The sequence below is a fragment of the Callionymus lyra genome, chromosome 8 (assembly GCF_982586985.1).
Source record: "Callionymus lyra chromosome 8, fCalLyr1.hap1.1, whole genome shotgun sequence".
NCBI classification, from domain to species: Eukaryota; Metazoa; Chordata; class Actinopteri; order Syngnathiformes; family Callionymidae; genus Callionymus; species Callionymus lyra.
The window spans coordinates 24,000,777-24,017,360 of NC_141825.1; the positions used below are offsets into that span (position 1 = coordinate 24,000,777).

At 39.2% G+C, this 16,584-nt stretch overlaps 1 protein-coding gene across 1 annotated transcript in view; it reads right to left on the reverse strand.

Moving 5' to 3' along the window:
- The window catches only part of cbln1 (cerebellin 1 precursor), a 33,648-nt gene extending 18,037 nt beyond the window's left edge, over window positions 1-15,611 (reverse strand). The window contains exons 1-2 of the mRNA XM_087797812.1: window positions 15,107-15,611; window positions 14,507-14,626 (exon numbers count right to left, since the gene is read on the reverse strand). Of these exons, the coding sequence (XP_087653938.1) occupies window positions 14,507-14,626; window positions 15,107-15,364 (378 nt within the window). The 5' untranslated portion in view covers window positions 15,365-15,611. The remainder of the gene's footprint in view (window positions 1-14,506; window positions 14,627-15,106) is intronic.
- Window positions 15,612-16,584: the final 973 nt, after the last annotated feature.

Here is a 16,584-nt window from a genome sequence, read left to right on the forward strand (position 1 = left end):
AAACAAGTTGACATGTGTAACAAAGATGACAAAACAAGTTGACATGTGTAACAGAGATGAAAAAACAATTCGACATGTGTAACAGAGAAGACAAAAAAAGTTGACATGTGTAACCGAGATGACAAAACAAGTTGACATGTGTAACAGAGATGACAAAACAAGTTGACATGTGTAACAGAGATGACAAAACAATTCGACATGTGTAACAGTGATGACAAAACAAGTTGACATGTGTAACAGAGCTGACAAAACAAGTTGACATGTGTAACAGTGATGACAAAACAAGTTGACATGTGTAACAGAGATGACAAAACAAGTCGACATGTGTAACAGAGATGACAAAACAAGTTGACATGTGTAACAGAGATGACAAAACAAGTTGACATGTGTAACCGAGATTATAAAACAATTCGACATGTGTAACAGAGATGACAAAACAAGTTGACATGTGTAACAGAGATGACAAAACAAGTTGACATGTGTAACAGAGATTATAAAACAAGTTGACATGTGTAACAGAGATGACAAAACAAGTCGACATGTGTAACAGAGATGATAAAACAAATTGACATGTGTAACAGAGATGACAAAACAAGTTGACATGTGTAACAGAGATGACAAAACAAGTTGACATGTGTAACAGAGATGACAAAACAAGTTGACATGTGTAACAGAGATGACAAAACAAGTTGACATGTGTAACAGAGATGACAAAACAAGTTGACATGTGTAACCGAGATTATAAAACAATTCGACATGTGTAACAGAGATGACAAAACAAGTTGACATGTGTAACAGAGATGAAAAAACAAGTTGACATGTGTAACAGAGATGACAAAACAAGTTGACATGTGTAACAGAGATGACAAAACAAGTTGACATGTGTAACAGAGATTATAAAACAAGTTGACATGTGTAACAGAGATGACAAAACAAGTTGACATGTGTAACAGAGATGACAAAACAAGTTGACATGTGTAACAGAGATGACAAAACAAGTTGACATGTGTAACAGAGATGACAAAACAAGTTGACATGTGTAACCGAGATGACAAAACAAGTTGACATGTGTAGCCGAGATGATAAAAAAAGTTGACATGTATAACAGAGATGACAAAACAAGTCGACATTTGTAACCGAGATGACAAAACAAGTCGACATTTGTAACCGAGATGACAAAACAAGTTGACATGTGTAACAGAGATGACAAAACAAGTCGACATTTGTAACCGAGATGACAAAACAAGTTGACATGTGTAACCGAGATGACAAAACAAGTTGACATGTGTAGCCGAGATGATAAAAAAGTTGACATGTGTAACAGAGATGACAAAACAAGTTGACATGTGTAGCCGAGATGATAAAAAAAGTTGACATGTGTAACAGAGATGACAAAACAAGTTGACATGTGTAGCCGAGATGATAAAAAAAGTTGACATGTGTAACAGAGATGACAAAACAAGTTGACATGTGTAACAGAGATGACAAAACAAGTTGACATGTGTAACCGAGATGATAAAACAAGTTGACATGTGTAACCGAGATGACAAAACAAGTTGACATGTGTAACAGAGATGACAAAACAAGTTGACATGTGTAACCGAGATGACAAAACAAGTTGACATGTGTAACCGAGATGATAAAACAAGTTGACATGTGTAACAGAGATGACAAAACAAGTTGACATGTGTAACCGAGATGATAAAACAAGTTGACATGTGTAACCGAGATGATAAAACAATTCGACATGTGTAACAGAGATGACAAAACAAGTTAACATGTGTAACCGAGATGATAAAACAAGTTGACATGTGTAACCGAGATGATAAAACAATTCGACATGTGTAACAGAGATGATAAAACAAGTTGACATGTGTAACCGAGATGACAAAACAAGTTAACATGTGTAACCGAGATGATAAAACAAGTTGACATGTGTAACCGAGATGATAAAACAATTCGACATGTGTAACAGAGATGACAAAACAAGTCGACATGTGTAACAGAGATGATAAAACAAGTTGACATGTGTAACCGAGATGACAAAACAAGTTAACATGTGTAACCGAGATGATAAAACAAGTTGACATGTGTAACCGAGATGATAAAACAATTCGACATGTGTAACAGAGATGACAAAACAAGTTGACATGTGTAACAGAGATGACAAAACAAGTCGACATGTGTAACAGAGATGACAAAACAAGTCGACATGTGTAACAGAGATGACAAAACAAGTCGACATGTGTAACAGAGATGACAAAACAAGTTGACATGTGTAACAGAGATGACAAAACAAGTCGACATGTGTAACAAAGATGACAAAACAAGTTGACATGTGTAACAGAGATGACAAAAAAAGTTGACATGTGTAACCGAGATGACAAAACAAGTTGACATGTGTAACAGAGATGACAAAAAAAGTTGACATGTGTAACCGAGATGACAAAACAAGTTGACATGTGTAACAAAGATGACAAAACAAGTTGACATGTGTAACAGAGATGACAAAACAATTCGACATGTGTAACAGAGATGACAAAACAATTCGACATGTGTAACAGAGATGACAAAACAAGTTGACATGTGTAACAGAGATGACAAAACAATTCGACATGTGTAACAGTGATGACAAAACAAGTTGACATGTGTAACAGAGATGACAAAACAAGTTGACATGTGTAACAGAGATGACAAAACAAGTTGACATGTGTAACAGTGATGACAAAACAAGTTGACATGTGTAACAGAGATGACAAAACAAGTTGACATGTGTAACAGAGATGACAAAACAAGTTGACATGTGTAACAGTGATGACAAAACAAGTTGACATGTGTAACAGAGATGACAAAACAAGTTGACATGTGTAACAGTGATGACAAAACAAGTTGACATGTGTAACAGAGATGACAAAACAAGTCGACATGTGTAACAGAGATTATAAAACAATTCGACATGTGTAACAGAGATGACAAAACAAGTTGACATGTGTAACAGAGATGACAAAACAAGTTGACATGTGTAACAGAGATGACAAAACAAGTTGACATGTGTAACAGAGATGACAAAACAAGTTTACATGTGTAACAGAGATGACAAAACAAGTTGACATGTGTAACAGAGATGACAAAACAAGTTGACATGTGTAACAGAGATGACAAAACAAGTTGACATGTGTAACAGAGATGACAAAACAAGTTGACATGTGTAACAGAGATGACAAAACAAGTTGACATGTGTAACAGAGATGACAAAACAAGTTGACATGTGTAACAGAGATGACAAAACAAGTTGACATGTGTAACAGAGATGACAAAACAAGTTGACATGTGTAACAGAGATGACAAAACAAGTTTACATGTGTAACAGAGATGACAAAACAAGTTGACATGTGTAACAGAGATGACAAAACAAGTTGACATGTGTAACAGAGATGACAAAACAAGTTGACATGTGTAACAGTGATGACAAAACAAGTTGACATGTGTAACAGAGATGACAAAACAAGTTGACATGTGTAACAGTGATGACAAAACAAGTTGACATGTGTAACAGAGATGACAAAACAAGTTGACATGTGTAACAGTGATGACAAAACAAGTTGACATGTGTAACAGAGATGACAAAACAAGTTGACATGTGTAACAGAGATGACAAAACAAGTTGACATGTGTAACAGAGATGACAAAACAAGTTGACATGTGTAACAGAGATGACAAAACAAGTTTACATGTGTAACAGAGATTATAAAACAAGTTGACATGTGTAACAGAGATGACAAAACAAGTTGACATGTGTAACAGAGATGACAAAACAAGTTGACATGTGTAACAGAGATGACAAAACAAGTCGACATGTGTAACAGAGATGACAAAACAAGTTGACATGTGTAACAGAGATGACAAAACAAGTCGACATGTGTAACAAAGATGCCAAAACAAGTTGACATGTGTAACAGAGATGACAAAACAAGTTGACATGTGTAACAGAGATGACAAAACAAGTTGACATGTGTAACAGAGATGACAAAACAAGTCGACATGTGTAACAGAGATGACAAAACAAGTTGACATGTGTAACAGAGATGACAAAACAAGTTGACATGTGTAACAGAGATGACAAAACAAGTCGACATGTGTAACAGTGATGACAAAACAAGTCGACATGTGTAACAGTGATGACAAAACAAGTCGACATGTGTAACAGAGATGACAAAACAAGTTGACATGTGTAACAGAGATGACAAAACAAGTCGACATGTGTAACAGTGATGACAAAACAAGTTGACATGTGTAACAGAGATGACAAAACAAGTCGACATGTGTAACAGTGATGACAAAACAAGTTGACATGTGTAACAGAGATGACAAAACAAGTTGACATGTGTAACAGAGATGACAACACAACAAGAGTGTAACTGAGACGACAACACAACAAGTCGACATGTGTAACAGAGATTACAACACAACAAGAGTGTAAGTGAGACAACAACACAACAAGTCTACATGTGTAACAGAGATGAAAAAATAAGTTGAGGTGTAACTGGGATAATAACACAACAAGTGTGTAACTGAGATGTCATTAAGGAGATGGTAATATAAACTGTGCTCAGCGACACAACAAACGATGTGATTCTGCTTCGAAACAATAATGAAATTATCATTTCATTCTTGAGCTGCTCCGCAGAAGAACCAGTGAAGACGTGGAGCTGCAAACACCTACACTAGAGGCTCACACTGAGGTCAGAGTCGTATATGTGGTAAAAGTTAGACAGAAGCAGTTGTTACATTCTTCACTGCTACTGAGGACGAGAGGATACAGTGACTCCAGCAGCTTTTAAAGCTGATGTTTGGACATATTTTGGTTTGAAAACAAATGAAATCAGTAACGACTTCGTCAAGAGTCATGTGGTCTGTAAATACTACAACACCAGAATCAAGTACTAGACAATACTACGCATATATACTTGTTACTACACTATCCCAAAACCAGAGTCAAGTATTTGATAATAATAAACATATATACTTGTTACTACACTATCAAAACACCACAGTCAAGTACTTGACAATACTACACATATATACTTATTACTACAGTATCACAACACCAGAGTCAAGTACTCAACAATACTACACATATATACTTGTTACTACAGTATCACAACACCAGAGTCAAGTACTGGACAATACAACACATATATACTTGTTACTCCAGTATCATAACACCAGAGTTATGTACTGGACAATACTAGACATATATACTTGTTACTCCAGTATCACAACACCAGAGTCAAGTGCTGGACAATACTACACATATATACTTTTTACTCCAGCATCACAACACCAGAGTCAAGTACTGGACAATACTACACATATAGACTTGTTACTCCAGTATCACAACACCAGAGTCAAGTACTGGACAATACTACACATATATACTTGTTACTCCAGTATCACAACACCAGAGTCAAGTACTCGACAATACTACACATATATACCTGTTACTACACTATCCCAACACCAGAGTCAAGTACTTGACAATACTACACATATAAACTTGTTACTTCACTATCCCAACACCAGAGTCAAGTACTGGACAATACTACACATATATACTTGTTACTCCAGTATCACAACACCAGAGTCAAGTACTCGACAATACTACACATATATACCTGTTACTACACTATCCCAACACCAGAGTCAAGTACTTGACAATACTACACATATATACTTGTTACTTCACTATCCCAACACGAGAGTCAGGTACGTGACAATACTAAACATATATACTTGTTACTACACTATCACAACACCAAAGTCAAGTACTTGACAATACTACACATATATACTTGTTACTACACTTTCACAACACCAGAGTCAAGTACTCAACAATACTACATATATATACTTGTAACTACAGTATCACAAAACCAGAGTCAAGTACTGGACAATACTACACATATATACGTGTTACTACAGTATCACAACACCAGAGTCAAGTACTCGACAATACTACACATATATACTTGTTACTCCAGTATCACAACACCAGAGTCAAGTACTGGACAATACTACACATATCTACTTGTTACTACACTATCACAACACCAGAGTCAAGTACTCGACAATACTACACATATATATACTTGTTACTACACTATCACAACACCAGAGTCAAGTACTCGACAATACTAAACATATATAGTTGTTACTACACTATCACAACACCAAAGTCAAGTACTCAACTATACTACACATATATACTTGTTACTACAGTATCACAACACCAGAGTCAAGTACTGGACAATACTACACATATATACGTGTTACTCCAGTATCAGAACACCAGAGTCAAGTGCTGGACAATACTACACATATATACTTGTTACTACACTATCCCAACACCAGAGTCAAGTATTTGACAATAATAAACATATATACTTGTTACTACACTATCAAAACACCACAGTCAAGTACTTGACAATACTACACATATATACTTATTACTACAGTATCACAACACCAGAGTCAAGTACTGCACAATACTACAAATATATACTTGTTACTACACTATCACAACACCAGAGTCAAGTACTCGACAATACTAAACATATATACTTGTTACTCCAGTATCACAACACCAGAGTCAAGTACTCAACAATACTACACATATATACTTGTTACTACAGTATCACAACACCAGAGTCAAGTACTGGACAATACAACACATATATACTTGTTACTCCAGTATCATAACACCAGAGTTATGTACTGGACAATACTACACATATATACTTGTTACTCCAGTATCACAACACCAGAGTCAAGTGCTGGACAATACTACACATATATTCTTTTTACTCCAGCATCACAACACCAGAGTCAAGTACTCGACCATACTACACATATATACTTGTTACTACACTATCACAACACCAGAGTCAAGTACTCAACAATACTACATATATATACTTGTTACTACAGTATCACAACACCAGAGTCAAGTACTGGACAATACTACACATATATACTTGTTACTCCAGTATCACAACACCAGAGTCAAGTACTGGACAATACTACACATATATATTTGTTGCTCCAGTATCACAACACCACAGTCAAGTACTCGACAATACTACACATATATACCTGTTACTACACTATCCCAACACCAGAGTCAAGTACTTGACAATACTACACATATATACTTTTTACTTCACTATCCCAACACGAGAGTCAGGTACGTGACAATACTAAACATATATAATTGTTACTACACTATCACAACACCAAAGTCAAGTACTTGACAATACTACACATATATACTTGTTACTACACTATCACAACACCAGAGTCAAGTACTCAACAATACTACATATATATACTTGTAACTACAGTATCACAAAACCAGAGTCAAGTACTGGACAATACTACACATATATACGTGTTACTCCAGTATCACAACACCAGAGTCAAGTACTCGACAATACTACACATATATACTTGTTACTCCAGTATCACAACATCAGAGTAAAGTACTGGACAATACTACACAGATCTACTTGTTACTACACTATCACAACACCAGAGTCAAGTACTCGACAATACTACACATATATATACTTGTTACTACACTATCACAACACCAGAGTCAAGTACTCGACAATACTAAACATATATAGTTGTTACTACACTATCACAACACCAAAGTCAAGTACTCAACTATACTACACATATATACTTGTTACTACAGTATCACAACACCAGAGTCAAGTACTGGACAATACTACACATATATACGTGTTACTCCAGTATCAGAACACCAGAGTCAAGTGCTGGACAATACTACACATATATACTTGTTACTCCAGCATCACAACACCAGAGTAAAGTACTGGACAATACTACACATATATACTTGTTACTACACTATCACAACACCAGAGTCAAGTACTCAACAATACTACATATATTCAATTCAATTCAATTCAATTCAATTTTATTTAAAGTGTCTTATCATAACAAAGTTATCTCAAGACACTATACAGTTGAAATAAGACTACAGTTGATTAAGGAAAAATAGATCCCAGCAATTCAACAAAGAGCAAGAAACAAAACACTGTACAGTGAGCTGTACAGTAAGCAATGGCGAGGAAAAACTTCCTTTTAGAAGGCAGAAACCTCGAGCGGAACCAGACTCATTGTTGACGGCCTGCCGCTTTGACCGGCTGGGAGGAAGGATGGGGGGGTAGACAGATGGATAAGGAGAGGAGTGAGGGAGGATATAGTGAGAGAAAAGAGGAGAGTGTAGGAGGGTCCATGGGGGTGCTGGAGAGAACTCGGGATCTGATGACGTGAAAGTATATATACTTGTTACTACAGTATCACAAAACCAGAGTCAAGTGCTGGACAATACTACACATATATACTTGTTACTCCAGCATCACAACACCAGAGTAAAGTACTCGACAATACTACACATATATTCTTGTTACTACACTATCACAACACCAGAGTCAAGTACTGGACAATACTACACATATATACTTGTTACTCCAGTATCACAACACCAGAGTCAAGTACTCGACAATGCTACACATATATACTTGTTACTACAGTATCACAACACAAGAGTCAAGTACTCAACAATACTACACATATACTTGTTACTCCAGTATCACAACACCAGAGTCAAGTACTGGACAATACTACACATATATACGTGTTACTCCAGTATCACAACACCAAAGTCAAGTACTGGACAATACTAACCATATATACTTGTTACTCCAGTATCACAACACCAGAGTCAAGTACTGGACAATACTACACATATATACTGGTTACTACAGTATCACAACACCAGAGTCAAGTACTGGACAATACTACACATACATACTTGTTACTCCAGTATCACAACACCAGAGTCAACTGCTCGACAATACTAAACATATATACTTGTTACTACACTATCACAACACCAGAGTCAAGTACTGGACAATACTACACATATATACTTGTTACTACAGTATCACAACACCAGAGTCAAGTACTCAACAATACTACACATATATACTTGTTACTCCAGTATCACAACACCAGAGTCAAGTACTGGACAATACTACACATATATACTTGTTACTACACTATCACAACACCAAAGTCAAGTACTCGACAATACTACACATATATACTTGTTACTACACTATCACAACACCAAAGTCAAGTACTCAACAATACTACACATATATACTTGTAACTCCAGTATCACAACACCAGAGTCAAGTACTCGACAATGCTACACATATATACTTGTTACTACAGTATCACAACACCAGAGTCAAGTACTCAACAATACTACACATATATACTTGTAACTCCAGTATCACAACACCAGAGTCAAGTACTGGACAATACTACACATATATACTTGTTACTACACTATCACAACACCAAAGTCAAGTACTGGACAATACTACACATATATACGTGTTACTCCAGTATCACAACACCAGAGTCAAGTACTCGACAATGCTACACATATATACTTGTTACTACACTATCACAACACCAGAGTCAAGTACTCAACAATACTACACATATATACTTTTTACTCCAGTATCACAACACCAGAGTCAAGTACGCAACAATACTACACATATATACTTGTTACCACAGTATGACAACACCAGAGTCAAGTACTGGACAATACTACACATATATACTGGTTACTACAGTATCACAACACCAGAGTCAAGTACTGGACAATACTACACATATATACTTGTTACTCCAGTATCACAACACCAGAGTCAACTACTCGACAATACTACACATATATACTTGTTACTACAGTATCACAACACCAGAGTCAAGTACTCAAAAATACTACACATATATACTTGTTACTACAGTATCACAACACCAGAGTCAAGTACTCAACAATACTACACATATATACTTGTTACTCCAGTATCACAACACCAGAGTCAAGTACTGGACAATACTACACATATATACTTGTTACTACAGTATCACAACACCAGAGTCAAGTACTCAACAATACTACACATATATACTTGTTACTCCAGTATCACAACACCAGAGTCAAGTACTGGACAATACTACACATATATACTTGTTACTACACTATCACAACACCAGAGTCAAGTACTCGACAATACTACACATATATATATACTTGTTACTACACTATCACAACACCAGAGTCAAGTACTGGACAATACTACACATATATACTTGTTACTCCAGTATCACAACACCAGAGTCAAGTACTCAACAATACTACACATATATACTTTTTACTCCAGTATCACAACACCAGAGTCAAGTACGCAACAATACTACACATATATACTTGTTACCACAGTATGACAACACCAGAGTCAAGTACTGGACAATACTACACATATATACTGGTTACTACAGTATCACAACACCAGAGTCAAGTACTGGACAATACTACACATATATACTTGTTACTCCAGTATCACAACACCAGAGTCAACTACTCGACAATACTACACATATATACTTGTTACTACAGTATCACAACACCAGAGTCAAGTACTCAAAAATACTACACATATATACTTGTTACTACAGTATCACAACACCAGAGTCAAGTACTCAACAATACTACACATATATACTTGTTACTCCAGTATCACAACACCAGAGTCAAGTACTGGACAATACTACACATATATACTTGTTACTACAGTATCACAACACCAGAGTCAAGTACTCAACAATACTACACATATATACTTGTTACTCCAGTATCACAACACCAGAGTCAAGTGCTGGACAATACTACACATATATACTTGTTACTACAGTATCACAACACCAGAGTCAAGTACTCAACAATACTACACATATATACTTGTTACTCCAGTATCACAACACCAGAGTCAAGTACTGGACAATACTACACATATATACTTGTCACTACAGTATCACAACACCAGAGTCAAGTACTCAACAATACTACACATATATACTTGTAACTCCAGTATCACAACACCAGAGTCAAGTACTGGACAATACTACACATATATACTTGTTACTACACTATCACAACACCAGAGTCAAGTACTCGACAATACTACACATATATATATACTTGTTACTACACTATCACAACACCAGAGTCAAGTACTCAACAATACTACACATATATACTTGTTACTCCAGTATCACAACACCAGAGTCAAGTACGCAACAATACTACACATATATATAGTTGTTACTACAGTATCACTATATATTATGTCTTCATCTTTGACCAGCAACAGTCTAAGGTTGTGACAGAAGTGAAAGTTCAAAACTTCATTCTAACTGACTTCAGGTGCTTCACCTCCTCGTCCAATCACACGATCACACTCCTCCACGGACCAATCATCACCGACTGTCAGGTTTCCATCCGTGTCACCTGCTGTCAATCACTCCTCCTCACACCTGCAGTCGTGGGTCGAGCACACAGGGATTTATGTGTGAATCAATCCATTTATTGTGTGTGTGTGTGCGTTTGTGAGCGTGTGATTGCATTTGTGTGCATACGTGTGTATGCACATGTGCGTGCAAGTATTTTTGTGTGTCCTTGTGAGATTGTGATTGTGTGTGTGTTCGTGTATGTGTGTCCTTGTAAATGTAATTATGTTTGTGTATGTGAATGTGTGTGTGAGAGAGAGAGTGAGCGTGTGTGTGAGTATGTCTGTGTGTGTGTGTGTGAGTTTATGTGTGTGTGTGTGAGTGTATGTGTGAGTGTGTGTGAGTGTATGTGTGAGTGTGTGTGAGAGAGAGTTTGTGTGTGTATGTGTGTGTGAGAGAGAGTTTGTGAGTGTATGTGTGAGTGTGTGTGAGAGAGAGTTTGTGTGTGTATGTGTGTGTGTGTGAGAGAGAGTTTGTGTGTGTGTGTGTGAGAGAGAGAGTTTGTGTGTGTGTGTGTGTGTTTTTGTGTGAGTGTACGTGTGAGTGTGTGAGAGAGAATTTGTGTGTGCGCGTGTGTGTGTGAGTGTATGTGTGTGTGTGTGTGTGTGTGTGAGAGAGAGATTGAGAGTGTGTGTGTGTATGTGTGTGTGTGTGTGTGTGTGTGTGTGTGTGTGTGCAGGAGACATAGCGCCTCCAAAGTGTCTAATTGATTATTTTTCTGTCGTTGTTGTTCAGTAAGTAAATCAGTTTTACTTTCGCTCTCAGACACACAAAGCAGGTGTTCAGTGTGTAGACGTTTCACACAAACTCACACAAGTTGTTCTTCTGATCATTTGGACTTTTTGTATTTGGACTTTTGTTCGTTTTGATTGACAAGTCATTGAAACAATCGAACAAGTGACATCAACAGATTAAACCGTTTCACTCTGACATCACGTTTCATCCGCAGCGACACACAAGTGTGCGTCTGGAGTGCGGCGGTTTGGCGTGTGCGCGTCAGAGTGAAGTGTGTGAGCGCGGGTCGCGGGTTCAACGCCGGCTCCCGACGTGTCCTGCTCGTTGTGTTATTGTTGCAGCTGCTGCTAATGAATTCAAGCCTTTAATAATGAAGCTTAAGCAGCAACACAACGACACGCGCCCCGCGGGACCCACAACATAATTATTCAACAATTTAATTTGCAAATGATCCGCCGTAATTAACGATGTGATGCTTGTAAAGCGTCATGATGCGAATGTTAAATCTCTCGCTCCAGTGATTCCAGTCGACATCAAAGAGAAGAAAACGAGTCGTTAGTGGATGAAAGAAGAGAGAAGGACTGCAGGCTGTGTGTGTCTTTGTGAGTCTTTGTGTGTTTGATGCACCACATAAATAGGTACATACACACTCTGTGGATTTGGAGGTTGCATGTAAATGTGTGTTTATGTGTGTTTTGGTGTGTGCGCTTATTTCTGCAAACTTGTGTGTCTTTGTGTGATAGATAAGTACACACCGTGTTTGTTTGTTGTGTAAGTATTTATGTGTGTTGGGGTGTGTGTGAGGGTTTGTGTAAATTTGTGTATTTGCTTTTTGGTCTATGCGTGTACTGTATGTCCATGTGTGTGTGTGTAAGAGAATGTGTGTCGATATGTGTGTCGGTCAATGTGTGCATGACTGTGTGTGTCCATGTGTTTGAGTCCATGTCTGTGTGTCCGTGTGTGTGTGTCCATATGTGTGTCTGTGTTTGTGTGTTTTTGTCTATGTGTGTGTTTATGTATGTGTCTATGTGTACATGCGTGTTTGTGTCTGTGTGTATGTGTTTATGTGCGTGTGGGTGTATGTCGGTATGTGTGTATATGTATGTGCGTGTGTACATGTGCGTGTGTAGGTGTGTGTGTTTGTTTGTGTGTGTCTATGTGTGTATTTCAGTATGTGTTTGTCTTTTTGTATGTGTGTGTTCATATGTGTGTGTCTATGTTTATGTGCATGTGTGTCTAAGTATGAATGTGCGTGTGTGTGTGTTTAGGTGTGTGTGTTCAAGTAAGTGTGTGTATATGTGTTTTTTTGGCTGCGTTTGTGTTTGTGTGTGTGTGCATGAGCGTGAGTGAATGTGTGTATGTCCATGTGTGTGTTCATGTGTGTGTACATACAGTGTGTGCGCGCGTGCATGTATTTATGTGTGTGTTCATATTTGTGCGTGAATGTGCGTGTGTTTGTGTGCGTGTGTGTTAATGTGTGTGTACATATGTGTGTGTGAAAGTGCGTGTGAGTGTGTGAGTTAATTCTTGTGTACATATGTGTGTGGGAAAGTGCGTGTGTGCGTGTGTGTGTTAATGCGTGTGTACATATGTGTGTGTGAAAGTGTGTGTGTTTGTGTGTGTTAATGCGTGTATACATATGTGTGTGTGAAAGTGCGTGTGAGTGTGTGAGTTAATTCTTGTGTACATATGTGTGTGGGAAAGTGCGTGTGTTTGTGTGTGAAAGTGCGTGTGAGTGTGTGTGTTAATGCGTGTGTACATATGTGTGTGTGAAATGCGTGTGTTTGTGTGCGTGTGTGTGTAAATGCGTGTATACATATGTGTGTGTGGAAGTGCGTGTTTTTGTGTGTGTGTTAATGCGTGTGTACATATGTGTGTGTGAAAGTGCGTGTGTTTCGGTGCGTGTGTGTGTTAATGCGTGTGTTTTATGTGTTAATGTGTGTGTGTGTGTGTATTTGTGAGAGGATCAATATGTTGTGCACTAAAGTCGCTCTCCATGGTGCTGAACCTGCTCTCACTGATATGAGCTCGACTGTTATAAACGCTTTCATTCCCAGTTGTGTAATTTCTCAAAGACTTTTGAGTCATCAACAAACACACACACGCAACACACCTGCAAACTAACACGCAAACACACAATTACACAACAATTCTACATCGCACTAAAACAAATAATTACACTCAAACACGTATTAACACAAACACACAATAAAACAAAAATAAAAACTAAATCTAACCATCAAACGCAGTCGCACTCATACAGAGACACACACACACACACACACACCCTCTAACACACTCACACACACACCTGTATGGTCTGACGGTTGTAGACTTTGACGACGTGGAAGTTAAAACTGTAAATCCCTTTGCGAGGAGCGATGAAGTTACTTCTCTCTTCGTCGAAATTCTTCCCAATATTGACTAAAACCTGCAGGAAGAGAAAAATGTTTCGTGAGTCAACACACACTTTAACACACTTTAGTGATGACAACTTTTATTTAATGCACTGTTTTCTTATTTTCGAGCCCAGTGTGAGCGAAGTCCACGTGAAGAACCACCAGGTTCTCCAGAGAAGAGAGAAGTTCATCCTTCAGACTCTCGGACACTAATGTCTGCCTTTATGGTCTGGACGATAATTGAAGTGAAGATCGAGAGAATTAACCTTTAACAACCGCCGCGGAGACGCGCGCCCCCGTGACCCGCGCGCACTAAATTATTTGGCGGGATGTCAGGTCTAAATGTTCCGAAGATCCGGGTCGAAAAGTTGCAGAACTTTTCTCTTTCAGACTAAAAGATTTGACGAGACTTTGTTCATTTTTTTAAAATCAAATAAAAATGACGCACAAAACACACTTTTTCTAAAATAGTTTGCGCTGTTGCCCCGGCAACGAAGGGACCACCAACGTACCCGGTCGAAGTAGATGACCATGGTCCGGTTGCTCATCTCGGAGGGCTCGTGGTTCGTGTTCCGGACCGCGGAGAAGGCGACCTTGGCGCTGCCGGAGCGCACGGAGATCCCGAGCGCGGTCCCGGTGGGGTCCGCGGCGGGGTTGGAGTCGCAGACCACCAGGCACTTCCCCTCCAGGACGATGGGTTCCGTCTCGTTCTGAGCCCGAACCGGACTCGACGCGAGCCACGCGGCGCTCAGCAGGCAAAGCGCCAACATCCCGGACCGGAGCGGAAAACTTCTCCCGTCGTTCTTTCACCCTTTTCTCTTCTTTTTTCTTCAGGAGTAATAATAAAAAAAGGAGTTTCCCAGAATCCCAGCACAGACTTCAGATCAACTTGTCGTTTGACTCCAGACCTCGGGGCTCCTGGACCAGGACTTTATTTGGCTGCGGCAGTTCGGAGGGTCGCGGACGCGGTGCGCGGGAGCGGTGCGGCAGGTGAGGCAGCAGGAGTCATAGCAGCGAGGAGAGCCTTCCTCGATTATTGATGTGAGGATTATGAGACTTTCAAACACGGGAGACTCGAGAGGACTCAGACCCCTCCTCCTCCTCCTCCTCCTCCTCCTCCTCCTCCTCCTCCTCCTCCTCCTCCTCCTCCTCCTCCTCCTCCCCGGGTGAGAGAGACCCATCATCGGATTAGCGGCGGCGCGTCCTCGCCATTTTCCAATCAGGGTGAGACGACCGCCCCCTGCTGGCCACGCCCACTCCGTCACTCCTGGCACCTCTACGCACGCTCTCTCTCTTCTCTCTTTTTCTCTCTCCTTCTCTCTCTATCTACCTGTCTCTCTCTATCTCTCTCTTCTCTCTTTCTCTCTCTCTTTCTCTCTCTATCTACCTGTCTCTCTCTCTCTCTCTTTCTCTCTCCCTCTCTCTCTATCTCTCTCTCTCTCCCCTCTCTCTCTCTCTCTCTCTCCCTCTCTCTCTCTATACCTGTCTCTCTCTTTCTTTCTCTCTCCCTCTCTCTCTCTGTCTCTCTCCCTCTCTCTATCTCTCTCTCTCTCTCTCTCTCTTTCTCTCTCTCTAACTGTCTCTCTCTCTCTCTCTCTCCCTCTCTCTCTCTCTCCCTCTCTCTCTCTCTACCTGTCTCCCTCTCTCTCTCTACCTGTCTCCCTCTCTCTCTCTCCCTCTCTCTCTCTCTACCTGTCTCCCTCTCTCTCTCTACCTGTCTCCCTCTCTCTCTCTCCCTCTCTCTCTCTCTCTTTCTCTCTCTCTCCCTCTCTCTCTCCCTCTCTCTCTCTCTCTCTTTCTTTCTCTCTCCCTCTCTCTCCCTCTCTCTCTCTCTTTCGTGACGTCTGACATCTGTCTCTGCAGATCTTCTCACAGATCAATGGAATCAAAGAATTACGGTACGAGTCAAATATTTCATTAAAAACACGCAGAGAAAAATCAAATAAGACGTGAGAACAGAAACCGTCATTTGATTAAATATAAATGTGTT